At 39.0% G+C, this 15523-nt stretch overlaps 1 protein-coding gene across 9 annotated transcripts in view; it reads left to right on the top strand.

The window, feature by feature from the left end:
- The window catches only part of LOC113685091 (uncharacterized), a 45994-nt gene extending 32664 nt beyond the window's left edge, over positions 1 to 13330 (top strand). For 8 of the 9 annotated variants that reach the window (XM_089208771.1, XM_089208769.1, XM_089208773.1 and 5 more), the window contains 23 exons: positions 301 to 401; positions 826 to 948; positions 1390 to 1445; positions 2237 to 2360; positions 2447 to 2530; positions 2658 to 2765; positions 2895 to 3008; positions 4052 to 4214; positions 4610 to 4710; positions 5216 to 5293; positions 5719 to 5766; positions 5905 to 6036; positions 6608 to 6684; positions 6880 to 6933; positions 7061 to 7183; positions 7584 to 7686; positions 8651 to 8845; positions 8930 to 8974; positions 9387 to 9492; positions 9606 to 9688; positions 10370 to 10443; positions 10744 to 10919; positions 11958 to 13330. In XM_089208771.1, coding sequence (XP_089064897.1) covers positions 301 to 401; positions 826 to 948; positions 1390 to 1445; positions 2237 to 2360; positions 2447 to 2530; positions 2658 to 2765; positions 2895 to 3008; positions 4052 to 4214; positions 4610 to 4710; positions 5216 to 5293; positions 5719 to 5766; positions 5905 to 6036; positions 6608 to 6684; positions 6880 to 6933; positions 7061 to 7183; positions 7584 to 7686; positions 8651 to 8845; positions 8930 to 8974; positions 9387 to 9492; positions 9606 to 9688; positions 10370 to 10443; positions 10744 to 10919; positions 11958 to 12031 — 2342 coding nt within the window. In that variant the 3' untranslated portion in view covers positions 12032 to 13330. The remainder of the gene's footprint in view (positions 1 to 300; positions 402 to 825; positions 949 to 1389; positions 1446 to 2236; positions 2361 to 2446; positions 2531 to 2657; positions 2766 to 2894; positions 3009 to 4051; positions 4215 to 4609; positions 4711 to 5215; positions 5294 to 5718; positions 5767 to 5904; positions 6037 to 6607; positions 6685 to 6879; positions 6934 to 7060; positions 7184 to 7583; positions 7687 to 8650; positions 8846 to 8929; positions 8975 to 9386; positions 9493 to 9605; positions 9689 to 10369; positions 10444 to 10743; positions 10920 to 11957) is intronic. The other variant, XM_089208767.1, reaches the window with a different exon arrangement.
- The last annotated feature ends 2193 nt before the right edge of the window (positions 13331 to 15523 follow it).

The following is a 15523-nucleotide window of genomic DNA, read 5'->3' as shown; positions in this document are numbered from 1 at the left end:
AGCGAAGTTAAGTGAAAGCAAATCAACTCCGCATTACTTTAGACACTCAATTGAAAGTTGTTCTCTATGGGGCGATTATATGTTAACCATGTTTGTGAACAAAGTTCTATCCGGATGATTTCGGACGTATCGATCGTTCTGGCCATCCGTAATCGTTCCGATTGCTTGCAAACTTTTCGAGAGTATCCAGACGATTCGAGTAATCGTACGGAAATCTCATGACTTAATCTGTGGCAAAATTTGTGGTACAATTTTTTTTTTGGTCAATGCCCAGCTTTGTAATTCTTCTTTGTTTTGTAGAAACACTAGCGCGCGAGAATAAGGAAAAAGATGATAAGTTGAACAAACTGAAGCAAGTCGCCATCAAAGCCAAAAAAGAACTGGAGAATTACAAGAAGCAGGTTTGGATCTCAGCGCAGTTTTATTTTACATTCGCTTTCTAGTAGCAGACAGAAAATTCCACCTTTTCTCTCGCTTATCGCTTATTATTATCTTATTATTATTAACTGCGTCAACATCTTGTCATCCTTGAAATCAGTCGAGCAAAGTCAGGCGAGATTCACCCTCTGACTCCTAAGGGTGAAAACGCACATGATTTTTCCATCCAATATCATTCCTGAATCAAACATTAAAGTAACGACAATAAGGTAAAAACATCACCAACTTAAGAAGCTCTTGATCGTTAAACATATTCTCCTTTTCGTCATTTAAGAAACTGCATAGAGAACAGTGTGGAGAATATACATACTGATGTTAAGGTGTAAAGGGTTAGCTCAACAACCACTTGTTTGTTGATGTTTTTTTTTTCTTTTTGCGTTCGTTTAGTGGAAGGACGAAAAAGACGAACTGACCTCCACAATAGAAGATCTGAAAGAAGACGCGCAGACGTTGAACGCCAAGTTTGTTGAGCAGCAAGAAGAAACGCTCAAGCAAACTAACGAATATCAGGTAAACAGGAAAAATAGAAGAGAAACCAGTATTAAAGTCATTATTTAAGTTAAGAGGCTTTTCTTTGGTCAAAAATTTTTTAGCCAGAGAACTGCGTCTTTTATCTGCCTTAAATATTAATTATTTAGAGCCAGTCTTTACTTTTTGGCCTGGGGAGAAGGGAGAGAATTGGGTCACATAGTTTTCAGGGAAACAGAGGGGGACCAGTCGTCGTCAACAGAGTATTAAGGGGGACATTAGAAAACTGACTGCCAATTAACTGCTAATGAGGAATCATAAGAATATTACAGAACCATAGGAGGAGGGAGATAATGTAACACAACCAAAATTCCCCTTCTCCCTCTTCCCCCCGACCCCGGGCGATGAACAATGACCGGTCCCTAATTCGATGATTGGTATATTCGAAATGACTGACATGTTGTTACGCAACTTGCACTTCAGGAACTGCAAACCCAGCTAACTAAAGTTCAAGAGGAACTGGAAACAGAAAAATCCAAGTAAGTGGACCCATTCTCAATTCTCGTTTGTCCTCAGAACAGTCTATGTATCGAAGTGTCAAAAACTTCATTATCAGAATCGCGAGCTGATAAGTGCAGTTTTTCGAGAGAGTCAAAGCTAGCTTAAATCAGCAATCCCCAGACTTTGTACAGCGTTGAACCCTTTTGTTGCCAAATTCTTAATATCAATTTCGCACTATTTACCTTACATACATTTAGTTCTGAGAATTTTGTTTTAAAATCAAACAAATATCTCGTAATGGATCGTTTTCTTTCTTCTCATTACTTTTCCGCTATAAAAATGTACTTATGTCGTCAGGAGGAATCCCGTTCCGTCACCTCTGAGGTTTTAAGTAGCGTAATTCCTTTATGTTTTATGCCAATTTCCGTCACCTACTCCCCTGATGCAACAAAATTGTCTTGCCGATAATTTTCCGAGTAGCTTCGAGCTTTTCCACCAACTTAGCTTCGGAAAAAGCTCGTTAACATTAGTAATAAAAAATGGACTATTGTGCAATGCTTAGCCCTTTACATCCTAACATCAGCATCAATATTCTCCATAGTCTTCTCTTTACCTTTCCTTTGGTACTGACAAGGAGAATTTGTTTAATGATCAAAGCTTCTTAGGTCGGCGATCATTTCCTTTATTCTCATGATCTTAATGAATGATTCAGTTGTATTATGGTGAGGAGAAATTAGATGCTGGTCTCTCCAAGGGTTTAAAAGGTTAATGTGAAAATTTGATCCCAAAGAAGACAACATTTATTAATACGTTGTCAACTTAAATACAGGGCGGCCGGCTCATCCGATCACATGACGCAGGTTGTGCAAGAACTGGCTAATGTTCGCCTAGAGGCCGAAAAACTGTCAGCTGAGAATGAAAGTTTGAACAAAAATTATGAATCGCTGCTTAAGGTGAGTTCTTTTCGGGAGTGTTTCACGGGATCTTTAGCCTTCTCACTTTTCGAATTATAGGTAAAATTCGGTGGTCAATTTTGCAGGTTGTGGAGAGGGAACGTACCGATTCCAAAGCAGAACAAGAAAAGCTTAACATTCAAATCCAGGAGTGTCTTAGAGAAGCTGAGGTAATTATGATTTTGTTGATCGACCCGTGACCGTGCATTCTTTTTTTTTATTTTTGGAAATCTGTAAGCTTATAGCGCGTGCTAGTATCAGCACATTCATATAATCTTGTCCATTTCTCCCCCGCAGTTGTTAAAGACTGATAGCAGTAAAAGTAAGCAAGAAATTTCTGACCTCGAAAAGAAGCTCAGTAATACCTCCAAGGAGTTGGAACAAATCAATAAAGAGAACTCAGAGGTTTGTTTAATTTTAAAAGTGTTTTGATCGTCAGGTCTCTGCATAAGGTAATCGAAATAGGTACACACTGCGTGTAAACTGGATTTCACTGTTTTGTGCTATATCACTTTGTATGTTTGTTGTTTCCAGCTTTTAAATAAATTGGAAAAGACTGATGAAGGTTTAACAGAAGAACGGAGACGGCACGAGGAGACAAAAAATCAACTGGAAACAACTAAACGACAATTGGAGGCTGCAGAAAAGGTGTGAAGTTGTGTGAATATTAACCATTAGTAATTCTCCTTACTGTCTGTCATATAGCTCTTGTGATGTTAGTTTGAAGAATTTGGCATTGGACCAACTAATGATCCCCCAATTATAATTTTTCTTTATTCTCATCACTTGTCTTCTTGATATTGTATTGATGTTGTAAGGAGAAATTCTGTTTTGGTCACTGCTGGGAGTTAAAGGGTTAATGAGTAACATGTTCCTGAGATATCTATGAAACTACAAGGAACAAAGGGATAGGAAAAAAGTACTTAATCAACATGAAAATATCGAAAATTTTCACCTAATATAAGACAAAAGCCGAAGGAAAAATAAGTTTCGAATCTCTGCTCAACATCCCTATATTTCTAAGTTACCTGAAGAAACAAAAAAGGATTTAATTGTAATTAGCAGAAAGTACATTTTGAACTCGGTAGTAGAACAACAGAGAGATGTTATTCTTTTGGTCAAGAGCTTGGGAAAAAGCAAAAAACCGAGGCTCCAGAATAAATTGAATTGCAAACCTTTGAATTCTGCGCTACGATGCGTTACCGGTGAACTACAGAACTCTCTGGTGAGACAGGCCATCACTACAATCAACGTCAAAATGAGCAGACACATCATGTTTGAAGAGTCCTATTTATGTGTAGAATAACACTTCTGTTTATACCGCACTCCAAATCATTGACTAAACCCCCTTTCCCTATTCAATGTTGCTGTATGTATTCAATATATGCTGCTAAAAGTTCATGGAATCACGATACAACATTGTTTTTGGAAGGGGGGGGGTTGGGTGGGGGTGAACAGGTTAACTTAACAAGGACAAAAGAGATAATTTGAAAAGTTAGGGGGTTGAAAACGTCAATGTGTCAACAATTTTGTCGCCGATTGTTGGTTCATATGTCTATACTAGTATACATATATTATTATTTCTATAATTCTACAAATTAATTCATTGGTTTGCCTTCCCTTGGATTACTGAGTTGTAGAGTCAGGTTTCCCTCGTTTATTCCTGAACTATTTTTTGTTAAAAAATGCAGGAAGCCAACCAGAGCAGCCTGATGAGCTTAGAGATGGAGGACTATCAGAAATCCCTGGAAGCGCTGCAGAACAAACTCTCCGAAAAAGAAAAGGCTTTACAAGATTCACTGGAGGAAGTTTCTCGAGTGGATAAAAGAGCAGATGACTTTAAAACTCAGATCGGTGAGTGAAAGGAAAAAAAACTTATTTAGATGAACAGCTAGCTGAAACACGCCATTCCAAGACACCTTAATCTTTTAACTTCCAAGATCTGATTGTTAAGTCTCGCCTCTAGCTGCTACACATTTCCTTGTAAATAAGTTATGAAAATCTGGTGTTAGATCACGATAGTAAATTTTACCTGATACGTTTTACAATTCTCACTACCTCTCTGCCGGGTAATGGATGCATATTATAGGGAGAAGTTTCATGTTAATCACTTTTGCGAGGTAAGGGTTAAGTTATTTGCTTGGCTAGATTTGACCTTGTCTTCCCTCTTCCACTTGCTGTCTTAATGCTCCGTCATAGCGTAGGATTCTACACCACTTCATATCAATGAACTTTTGTGTTGGTTGCAGACATGGTCGACAATCAACGGCAACAAGCCGAGGAGAGAGCCCTGAAAATGAAAGGCATGCTGGTGAAAACGAAGAAAGAGCTTGCAGAGGCCAAAAAGCAGGTGCGAGTACTTCCTAAGGCCTAGGAGAGGATCTCATTTTGTTCCCTTGTTCCTACTTTTCGTGAACGCTCGGTCGAACGCCTTGTTTCCAATAAGGTTCCCCTATAGCGCTTCGAGCTGCCAAGGAGCCCCCAACCCCCTCTTAAATAAGCCCTCTCCCCTCCCCGTTCCCCCGAAAAAGGAAGTTTTGATTAAAAATGCAGGGCAAGGTAGTAATGGTATGATAATGCTAGTTGACGTTAAAATATACTTTTCTTGAACGTCTCTCCTAGTTTCCGCTTAAAATCTGCTGGTTTTCCAACAAAGGAAACGATTTTTTTAATGTGCGATTACCCCTACCTACAGACATTAGCACGACCTGGTGTAGCGTTACTTATTCCAGAATAATGTGACGTGACGCTGCCTTGCGTGACACAGCTTATTGTAATAAATTCCAGGTATGGACAGCATGGGCAACATTCGCACACTTTAAATGAGTTCACCAATTGTAACCTTTAAATTGTAGATTGTAGAACAAGAGGTGATTGAGTCACAATTGAAAGGACAGTTGGAATCCGCCACTCAAGAGGCAGAGCAATACAAGGTTAAAAACTATGTGAATTTCACTTTGGTAAAAGATTTAAGCAATTCATGTGTCGGGGTTCATGGAACATCCAAAAGGTCCTGGAATTAAATAGTATCATTTTCCTGGCCTAGAAAGTCAGGGAATTTGATTACAATAATTGTTGGAATGGAAAATGAGTAAATATGCTATTTTTGAGAACATCTAAAAAAAAACCGATTCATTTCATGAGTGTCACCATACTATTTTGGAAGCAATTTCTTGGTTGTAGATCATGTTAAAAATCAGAAAGTCCTCGAAAAGGGCTGGGAAAGTTATGGAATTTTCTGTATTTGGAGATGGAGTGAATCCGGCTTACTTTTTGCGAGTGATATATAGTACATGATATATATATAGTACATTATATATTTAATGTATTATCGTTTTTAATTTGCGTGATTTTACAGGTTGAATTGTCCTCTCTTACGGCCGAAAGCCAAAGCTACCAAGAGCAAGTAAGTGTACCTTTTAAAGGTAAAGAAGAACAGAAATTGTTAGTAAACAGGAAAGGAAAACAGGTAGAAAAAACGAAAATTTAAAGCATAATTTGCTCGTCAAATAAGCTCAGAAATCAATGTTATTTTTTTCCACAGCTTCGTTCTTCAACGGATAGCAACAGGCGAGCTGTGGAAACTTTGGAAGGTAAATTGTCCAAAGTGAAAGCAGAGTGGGAGAGTTCCAAACTGGCCCACGAAGCCACGCGGGCTGAGTTTGAAAGTTACAAGGTAAGTAGTTGACATAGTTGATCGAGAAGTTACGAATGCCTTGTGATCGGTGGTCGTTTGAAATAAAACAATAGTAATTGTGACGGATGATCAGAACAATTGAAATATCACAAAAAGCCGATGAGAAGTGCAAGTAAAAACGAGCAAACTGCTCGGAGCACAATAAAACGCGAGTGACCAGCTGGTTCGTGCATTTGTCGTGTTGTCAAAACTAAAGGGAGGTGGTAAGAGAGGTAGATATCCCGACGGATCAGTTACAACTCCGAGCGCAGGAAAGCGCGAGTGCGCAATTTTTGTGTATGTTCTTCATAATATCAAAACTAAAGTGATTGCAATGGCAAACGAGGAGATGATGTAGATAAAAGCAAAACCGGCCAGAACTCGAAACGCGGGAAAACGCGAGTGGCTAAAGCCTTAGTTTGCCCTTGATTAGCAGGTTTTTAGACCAATCACGGAGTGGAGTAATTAGGAAAAAACCACGTTCTTCTTTTTTAATAAGAAGAATTTTATTCCTTTTTTTTTGTTATCAACAGTTAAAGTTTTGGTACGCTTTCTTGTTTTTCCGTTGCAGACTCGTGTTCACAGTGTTCTTAAACAGCAGAAAACCAAACCTGCACCCCAGCCTCCTGAACTTGAGAACTCTGAGAGGTGTGTGTCAAACTTTGTTCGGATTAATGATAATATATGAGCAACAGCACACCTACCCCTCCACTAATCCAACAACAGTCAACTGACGACAAGATAGGGTTGATGTTGGGTCAGGGGAGGGGTAGGTGCGTAATTGTACTATTGATATGGATCCCTTTGTTTCAGTTCAATTCACTTTCCCCATTTGATTTTCAGGACTCGTTTAGAACAAGGCATTGAACAGTTGAAAAGCAAGTTGCAGGAAGCCAAGTAAGGGAGAGATGCAGCCAGTCCTGATTCTATGTGTTATGTTTTTGACTCACATTATTTCATTTTACGTCTGTTTGGATTATTTAAACTCAACTGATCATGCTCATTTTTCCTGTTGCTCCTCAAGCGACAAATATAGTATGCTCCAAAGCGAATATGACGAACTGGAAGGCGAGCACGAGCGACTAACGGCTCGACACAGCAAGTTGATACAAGATATCGATAACAAAGAGGCCCATTGGAAAGATAGGTCAGTGGTGCATAGCACATGGAACACACGAGTGATAGTTTAGTTGTTACTTTTCCTTTGGCTCTGTTGGTATTCCTGTGACCCAAGAGAATCCTATAACTCGATTGGGGGCTGACAGTCTGACAACCAGTGTTAACGCCCTTATTAAGTGATACTAAAGTACTTAAAAAACAGTGCTCAGTGGAGCCAGAAAAAAAAAGGGAATCGCGAAGTACAGTCAAAACATCTTTGCTGTCCTTTGTTCGCGATAAACAAAACTTATCTTTACCTGCAATTGTTTCCCTGTTCGGAACACTGATGAATAACGTTTTTTATGGTCTGGGTAATGCAACTTGTTTAGAGTGGCACCATCCAGCAGTGGTTGTTAACGGATGATTTTTTTCGTTTCGTGATCGTGCAGGTTTGAACGGCTGAAGTCTGAGCGAAGCAACACAAACGAGGAGCATCTGGCTGCGATAAGACACATGACCCTCCAGAACGAGTCTGTCGCCGCCACATTCAAGGTTTGTTTTAACCCTAAATCCCTAAGAGTGACCAGTATTTAATTTCTCCTCACAATATCACCCCCTAAATTACATCGTAAGGCCACGAGAATAAAAGAAATGATCACCAACTTAAGAAGCTGTCGATTGTTAAACAAATTCTCCTTCTAAGCACCTCAGGAAATTTATAAAGAACAGTATGAAGAATATACATACCGATGTTAGGGTGTAAAGGATTTAGAAGAAAACCGGGCGTGACGTGCACTCTGACATTTTTTAAATTTGTAAGCTCACTTACATAGAAGATTTAGAAGAAAACCGGGCGTGACGTGCACTCTGACATTTTTAAATTTAAGCTCACTTACATTTAGTATGCACGACAAACGCGTAGTGGTACTGCCTTACCGTTTCGTGGTGTTCTGGCCGATTATTTTTCGGAGATTTTTTTTTGGATAACATTGTTTGCGACTACGAACGCACGATGCTTTGTTGTGTTCTACATTGTATTGCTGAGGAATCTCGAGATTACACTTTGCTTATCATGTGCTGCCGGCAGAGCATAGGTAGCCAGGGTAGCCTGTATAGACAGGTTAGGTTTTTCAAGCCAGCAGTCAAGATAACTAAGACATATTCACAATAACGATTACTCTACCTTGTAAGTGCTATTTTTATTAGGTGGTTAAGAGCTCAATTCTAATGTCAGCTTGTAGTCGAGAGGAACATTGTACTATGAAGCGGTTTTGTGGTGATGGTATGCCGTGGTTTTAAGAAAGTCTTTTTGTGTTGAGGTCTTTTATTTTCCATGCGAAAGTTTGGAAGTTCTAGTAGAAATTCCAAGAAGTTCGTTTTTTTTTAATTCAACTGTCTAATCAGGAGTCTAGTACGATAATTTTCTCGGAAGAGGCTTATCCGAAACGATGCTTTTGATGGAATAAATGTCGGGTGATGAACTGCTTGTCTAATATTATTTTTTTCCGCTTCGAAGGAAAAACTTGAAGTTATCGAAGGAGAACATCGAGCCCAGTTAGCAAGCGTGCAGCAGAAATTGACTGAAGCTGAGAGCAAGTTAAGCAGGTTACAACAGGAAAAACAACAACAGTCCCAGCAGTCAATTGTGAGGTCTCGCTCACCACCAGACCTCGCGCTGCAAAGGGCAACGGAGGAGCGGCGGCCTGGGGAGGTGGGTGTGATGATTTTGTTGTCTGAGTGTCTATGCCTTTTCAAAATAAATTATTGATTGATTTTGCCCTACTCCTCTGTACAGGGCATGGATCAGAGTGAGTTGGCAGAAACCGACTCAGCGCCAAGGGTGAGTGCGCTTTGAAAGATGTGTTGCTCCGTTTGCTATTTCTTGACTTAGAGTAACACGACAGAAAAACTTTATTTTGAAAGAGCAAATTGTCTTAGCCACAAGACTACGTTAAATTATATATGAATCTTTTCAAAATAAACTTCTTAGAGTACAATTTAATCTCCTGAAACTTTCTACAAATTCCTGGACAATTCTCCGTGCTCAAAAACGCACGTCGGTTACATGATTAGGAAAAAGGGACATGCCAAGGTAAATTCTTTACATTTTATCGAATTAAATTGTCCATGAAAAAAGAAAAGAAAATCTGTTGCGCAAATTGGACACAGCATCACTCAGCCAAGTTTGACCCATTGTTGTGAGACGTAGTGTGATGTGTGTGAAAAAAAGAAGACTTTTAATTTTTTTCTAGGTCAATTCTTCTCCTACCACTCCAGTGACACCGACCATCGCCTCAACTCTTGAGAAGATCCTTTCTCCAACGTCTCCGACTACTCCTACTTCTCCAAGAGATGAAGGTAGGTACTATAGAAAAAATCAAAACTTTTGTGCACACAAATATGTTGGAAATCTGCGTTTAAAAGATCAAAACTAATGATTTTTGTTCTTGTGGCTCTTTTTCTCGTTTTAGCACTGAGAGGTCCTCCCCTGGACGAAAATCTGCTACTCTCGAACATTGCAACTGCTAACAAGAAAGTGGAACATCTGACCGAGGTAACACAGTGTTTATTGAGATCTTGTTTGGTTCGTTTTGTACTCTGAATTACCACTAGAATGGTTGTGTTGGGAAACATCCTATCATGTTTTTGAAATCGAAGATAGTTTAACCCGTTGGTTTCTTGTCCATGTTCTTGATGTGGTGAATATACATCGTCTTCAGACATCTAGAAAACGCTACTGTCTTTGATGGAAAAGCATTCGACAGTGATGGAGCAGGGGGTATTGGGGGGGGGGGGAGGGGGTTGATCAAAAATGAATTACCTGCCTTTACTTCCATATTTGCGCCGTTTGTGTTAATTGTGACGTCATCCTTTTTAATCAGTCCACTCGAACACAGCTTAAGAGCATCCGCAGTTATGTGCACTTTGCATAATGTTTTTATAAGATGCAGTTTCGTTGACTGTTTTCGCTGGATATGTGTGGACAGAAAGCCAATGAGGAAAGAATCTCCGTTTTCAAGAACAGTTATACTCCGAATAGTACTCTACCAGATAAGGAAAACTGGGAATGGTTTCTTATTCTTTCGATGTATTTTGTAATTCGTCCTCTTCAGTCATCTTAATTTCTTATTCAAGATGTTCTGCTGGGACAGCGGTCAATGCTAACGTGTTGGTGACGAATTGTCCTGAAGATCCTGTTAAGAATGAAATTCAGAGTCTAATTTTTTTTCTTTAGTTATTGCGTGAGAGTGAAGCGAATTCCATGAGACTGTCAGAGCAGGCGAAGGTGTTAAAGGAAGAGATAAGAAGGTATTGAAATAAACCGTTAGAGTCCGAGTGTTTAAGTTGAATTGCGGTGAAGACTTTTGTTTCACTCCTTTTATTAGCTCCTATGCCATACCGTCATAACTTTCTTGCCTCAAACCAGCATGTTAGATACTGAAAAATCCAACGATCCAAATCAATTTCGACCTGGAATTAGTGGACAACGAAGCGTGAGGTGGATGGTGAATGTAACCTTGTTACTTTCCTCTCCATCTCCTCCCTCTCGTTATAGTTATTGTCTTTGTCGTTACTTATGAATTCGTTACTTTTAATTCTGTTTTCAAGACTCGAAAGAAACCAGGAGCGAGAGAAAGAGTCTGCAAACTTAGAGTATATGAAGAATGTCATATTACAGTTCCTTAAGTGTCGTCCGAATGAACGGGAACACTTAGTTCCAGTCCTCACCACCATGTTGAAGCTCAGTCAGGACGAGAAGGAATTGATAGTTCAACTTGCGCGAGGTATGATGTGGATACATGAAGTCACTTTAAAAATGAATTTATACCAAAGCTTTTGCATCTCCAAATCAGGCTCGTCCGCATCACATATACGGTTTACAATGCACACGTTTTACGACCTGTTTCATTCTTGACCGTGCCTTCATACGACAAGGGTTGAAACACGGAAGCAAAGCTAGTTCTTTGTTTGAACCCGTAAAAATAACTGATGCTGTTTTCAATCGTCGTTTTTTTCTGAGAGCGACAAGTCACACTTTGCACCGAACAATCAGAAGCCGAAATGCGAGGAAGGTTACCCTTTCACTCCCTAGATCTCGGTGGTAATTCTCCTTTATGTCTGCCGTGCTATTCTTCTGCTGTTAGTTTGGAGAATTTGGCTGTGGATCTACTAATAATCTTCTAATTGATATTTTACTCTATTCTTACCACTTGTCTCCTTGATATTGGATATACATATTGTAAGGAGAAATTCTGTTTTGGTCAGGCGTGGAAGTTAAAGGTTTAATCCTTCTCGTCCAGATTTAGAAACAGATTCTCAGATTTAGAAACAGATTCTCAGATTTAGAAACACTGCGAAAAATACACAAATGTATTTTAGTATATAAATGTTTATGGAATTTCGTTCCTATATACTTAAAAAACTATTTTAAGGTAAACAATGATGTACACAATTACAACACTAGGCAGAGGAGAAATATTCACCCAAATAAAACAAATCTTGTTCTTGGGGGGCGAACTTTTAAAAATTCAGGGCGTTTAGCTTTTAACTCACTGCCAAGCAGAATCAAAGAGGCAAGTTCTCTAGCAATTTTTAAACGCCTTCTTAAAGGACATTTTATCTGATTTTTTTCTCCCCTTTTGTAAATTTTAGCAAATTTTACCTAACCTTGTAATCTTATTGTAAATGTTTATATGTAATTTTTATTGAACCCAGGGCCCCTAAGGATACCAGCCTTGCAGCTGACTGGGCTACCCTGGAAAAATAAAGTTGTCTTGTCTTGTCTTGTCTTGTCCCGTGACTTCAAGTGCTTTTTTCTGTAGGAGCTGAAAATGAACCAGGCGAGGAAGGAGGAGGTTGGAGCAGTTACGTCTACCGCTGGACATCTTTTACGTAACAAAATTGTACTGAGGGTGAGAGTAACCAGAGAGTAACCAGAGGATGAAATACTTAAAGTTGTGTTAACAAAATGTTACCCACAATTTAAGGGTTTGTCGTTTTATGAAGGAAACAAAAAAAAAATCCTTATAGCTCTGAAAATAGTATTTCGGATTTGGATGAAGTGAGAATATATGAGAGGTAGAAAAGGTGTGGTTTTCTTTCAATCTGAGCAGTCGTTTGCATTGGTATACCGTGCACATAGTATTTGTTTTCAATTTCTGTTTTTCTAGCCTTCTTGTCTTATTGATTGAAATGAAAGAAAAGAAAAGAAGACATGCGCTGGCAACTCAGCCAATCGGATGCAAGTGAAAAACCAATCAGATAACGATCACGTGAGGTACCTTTCCTCGGTTTTTGTTGCAAAGATATACGGTAGATCACGTAAAAGCAATGAACAGAGCTTTATTTTCATGAAAAATTCTATCTCGCTTCTATTAAATGTAATTGCGCCGAGAAATTCTTTATTTGATTAAGATGATAAAGATGATAAATTTATTAAGGCGTGGATAATGTAACCAAATTTTTACAAATTAAATGCAACAGTTTGAACGAGGTCGTGAAAACAAGATAAAGCGTGTAAAGATCGGGAAATAATATTTAGATTTAACTCAAGATCGTTAGGCATTCATTGGTCATAATTTTCCTTCCTTGTTAAGGAATTCAGGATGTCTCCTTCCGGTGCATGTATTTGTTAACACTAGATAAATCTTCCGACAAGAATGAGTCAAATATTTCATAGAAGAAATAAGTAACTTTGATACTATCTCGCCACGGCCGAGATTTCAGTTTATTCTTCTTAACAAAGTTTTTGGATCCGTGTACCTTTTCATATTATTATGGCTGACAGAAAAGTTGAAATAGAATGGTAGATGAAGCACAACTAAAAGCTATTTTTCCAGAAAACTTGTTTATTTTATCACTGAGGTTTTTCCCCTATTCCTACACTCAGATTATTTGTTTGATTGCATTTATATAATTTAGAATATTAACCGACGCAAAGTAGAATTGAAGTTTCCTCTGCTTCAGTTCAATTCTGGATACCACGTCACAAATGTTATTTATAATTGTAAATAACAATGTGAAATATTAAAAAAATTTAAATTTTAATTGTGGATGGTACATCAATCAATATCAGTTACAAAATGAATTTCGATTAAAATGCAAAATTTTTCGGTGTCGACCATCGATGTTATTTATTGTCAAATGATATAATGTAGAGACTAGTTTGGTAAATAAAGTCGTCCTTAAACCGAAATGTCGCTTGTGTGTTACGTGGCAACAAACAAACAAACAAAAACGTTTCCCTGGAGAGAAGGTGGGAAAGAGGGAGGCAAAGCCTGGAAAGAGGGGGAGGGGAGAAGCCAGGGAATATAGGGGGGGGGGGGGTTTGGGAGGGCGGGGCTAAACGGGTATGCGTTCCTAGTCATAATACAATTTTGGGATGTTGAGTCAAGGTTTGCATTTGCAATTTTATTATTTAATGTCTTGAAAGAGTCGTTTGTCTGGGCCGAATGCTTTGAACTGAGGTATGTATATGTGTCTCTAACAACTGTTTTTTAATCTAATTACAAACCTTGCAAAGGTTGGTAAACCAACATTTTAACAATTATGTCTGAAACATGGTAGCGAAATAAACAGGATGTATTATTCAACGGGGTCAGGTTCTTAGGGCCTCGGTGAATTAGCTCCCTCTTCCCCCCCCCCCCCCCCCCATTTCCCATGGTACCCACGGGAGTTTGTCCTTTCCTTCCTAAAGCGGTAAAGCTTGATCAGGTTGTTCTGGGTGGCCTGTATCGCTACTTAACCATCAAGTACAGCGCACCCTGTTTACCGTAAAAGCGCTTGCTCCAATAGCTGCATTTTCTATCTGGCTTCACCGCATGTGTTTGTACCACCGAACAAGATTTGGATGATATCGAGCGAAACTTTTCAGGGAGTGACTAAAGCGGGACAGGCCCCGATGATTTTGACAAGCATGCTTTGTCAGCGGCCACACTCTTAAGTTTAAACGCCACTATTCAAAAGCATTAAACGTTATCGTTTTGGTTCAAGAGAGTATAAAATATGATTAGTTTTGGCTCCAACAGAGTACAAATCAAGCAGCCATCTAGCCGAGTAAACGTTTTGAGTGGCTGTCTAGAATATTTACTAGAAAATAATTCCCTCGAAGGCTCTCCTTCCTCTCAAAGACAAGTCGAACATTGGAGTTAGGTATGGAACTTGTGTTGAAGACCGTCGTGCGGTTCATGTTATAAGTAAGCTCAACCACTTAATCTATTACATAGCACTGGCAAGTTGCAAGTCAATGTGTGTAACAGCTTCGGACCTTAATCCATTCCCCTTTTTTTCTTTTTCTCCTTTTTTTTTTTTTTACTACAGCCTTTTAACGATCTTTAATCTCGCCACTTTAGCAATAATAACCAAGTGCGTTGTCTCTGGATGAGAAAAACTACAGCGCCCTCTGTTTATTTTGCGTTTCATCCTGAGCAAGATAACTGCGCGTTCTCTTTGTTTTACATCTTTCATCTTGAATCAAAAGTGCCTTGTGCTAACTGATCTCGCCTCTCCTTTAGAGGAGAATAACAGTGCCGGGATTATTTCAGTCTATTTTGCTCTCATGGGTAAACAACAAGGCGTCATCTCCATATATCGCTATAAGAGAACAACTCGTTGATATATTTACTTCATTTTGGCTTGGTTGGGTTGAAAGGTAAGGAAAGTTAGCAATGACTGAAGTGCTTTAGTTTATGCCGGGAGCCCTTTGACAGTGCGCGCCTAATCTTTTGTTTTTGTGCTGTCACATTCTGACTAAATAAAATATAATGTTTGGAATGCAATAAAAACGTAATACACGGCCTAAGGTCAGACTAAAAAAAAATCTGAAGATAGCGATTAACAGAGGAATTTTTCCGATTATCGTACTAGATCCGTTTATTAAATATGATTTTGAAATTTATCAATTTATAAGAACCGCGTGAAAATAAAGTTAAGCTGTACTTTTTCCTTTAATTTGGTTACAGTTTCCGACAAGTTCCTGGCAAAAGCAAACAAACAAACAAATCCCGCGGTGTTGTTATAGTTGATCTTTTTTTCCTCTTCTCACGTGCAAATTCAATACACACCACGCCTTTCTTTACTCCTGATTTACATGTAAGCTGGCTGAGCGTGCAAAAAAAAACTCCGTGCCAAATCTGTGACGTATCAGCCGATCACTGGCTGGGGTTGTTAATCCATATTCATCAGAAATTTTTAGAACTTTCAGCAAACCACGTTGCCTGCAGTGGGGTTAAGACGTGCCGTTTTTGGTGCTGAAGGTAAAGTTGCACTCAGGAAGGAACAAGAACATGCTTGAGCTGTAAAGAAGAGCAACTGAAAGCAGTCGTATGTTAAAAGAACAAGAGGTGAGCATTTCTCGAAAGTTTTTACCCAAATCTCCCTAAGAAACTTG

This window comes from Pocillopora damicornis, chromosome 6 (genome assembly GCF_964200805.1).
Source record: "Pocillopora damicornis chromosome 6, jaPocDami1.2, whole genome shotgun sequence".
In the NCBI taxonomy this organism is placed as follows: domain Eukaryota; kingdom Metazoa; phylum Cnidaria; class Anthozoa; order Scleractinia; family Pocilloporidae; genus Pocillopora; species Pocillopora damicornis.
This window is presented reverse-complemented; position numbering and strand designations above follow the sequence as displayed.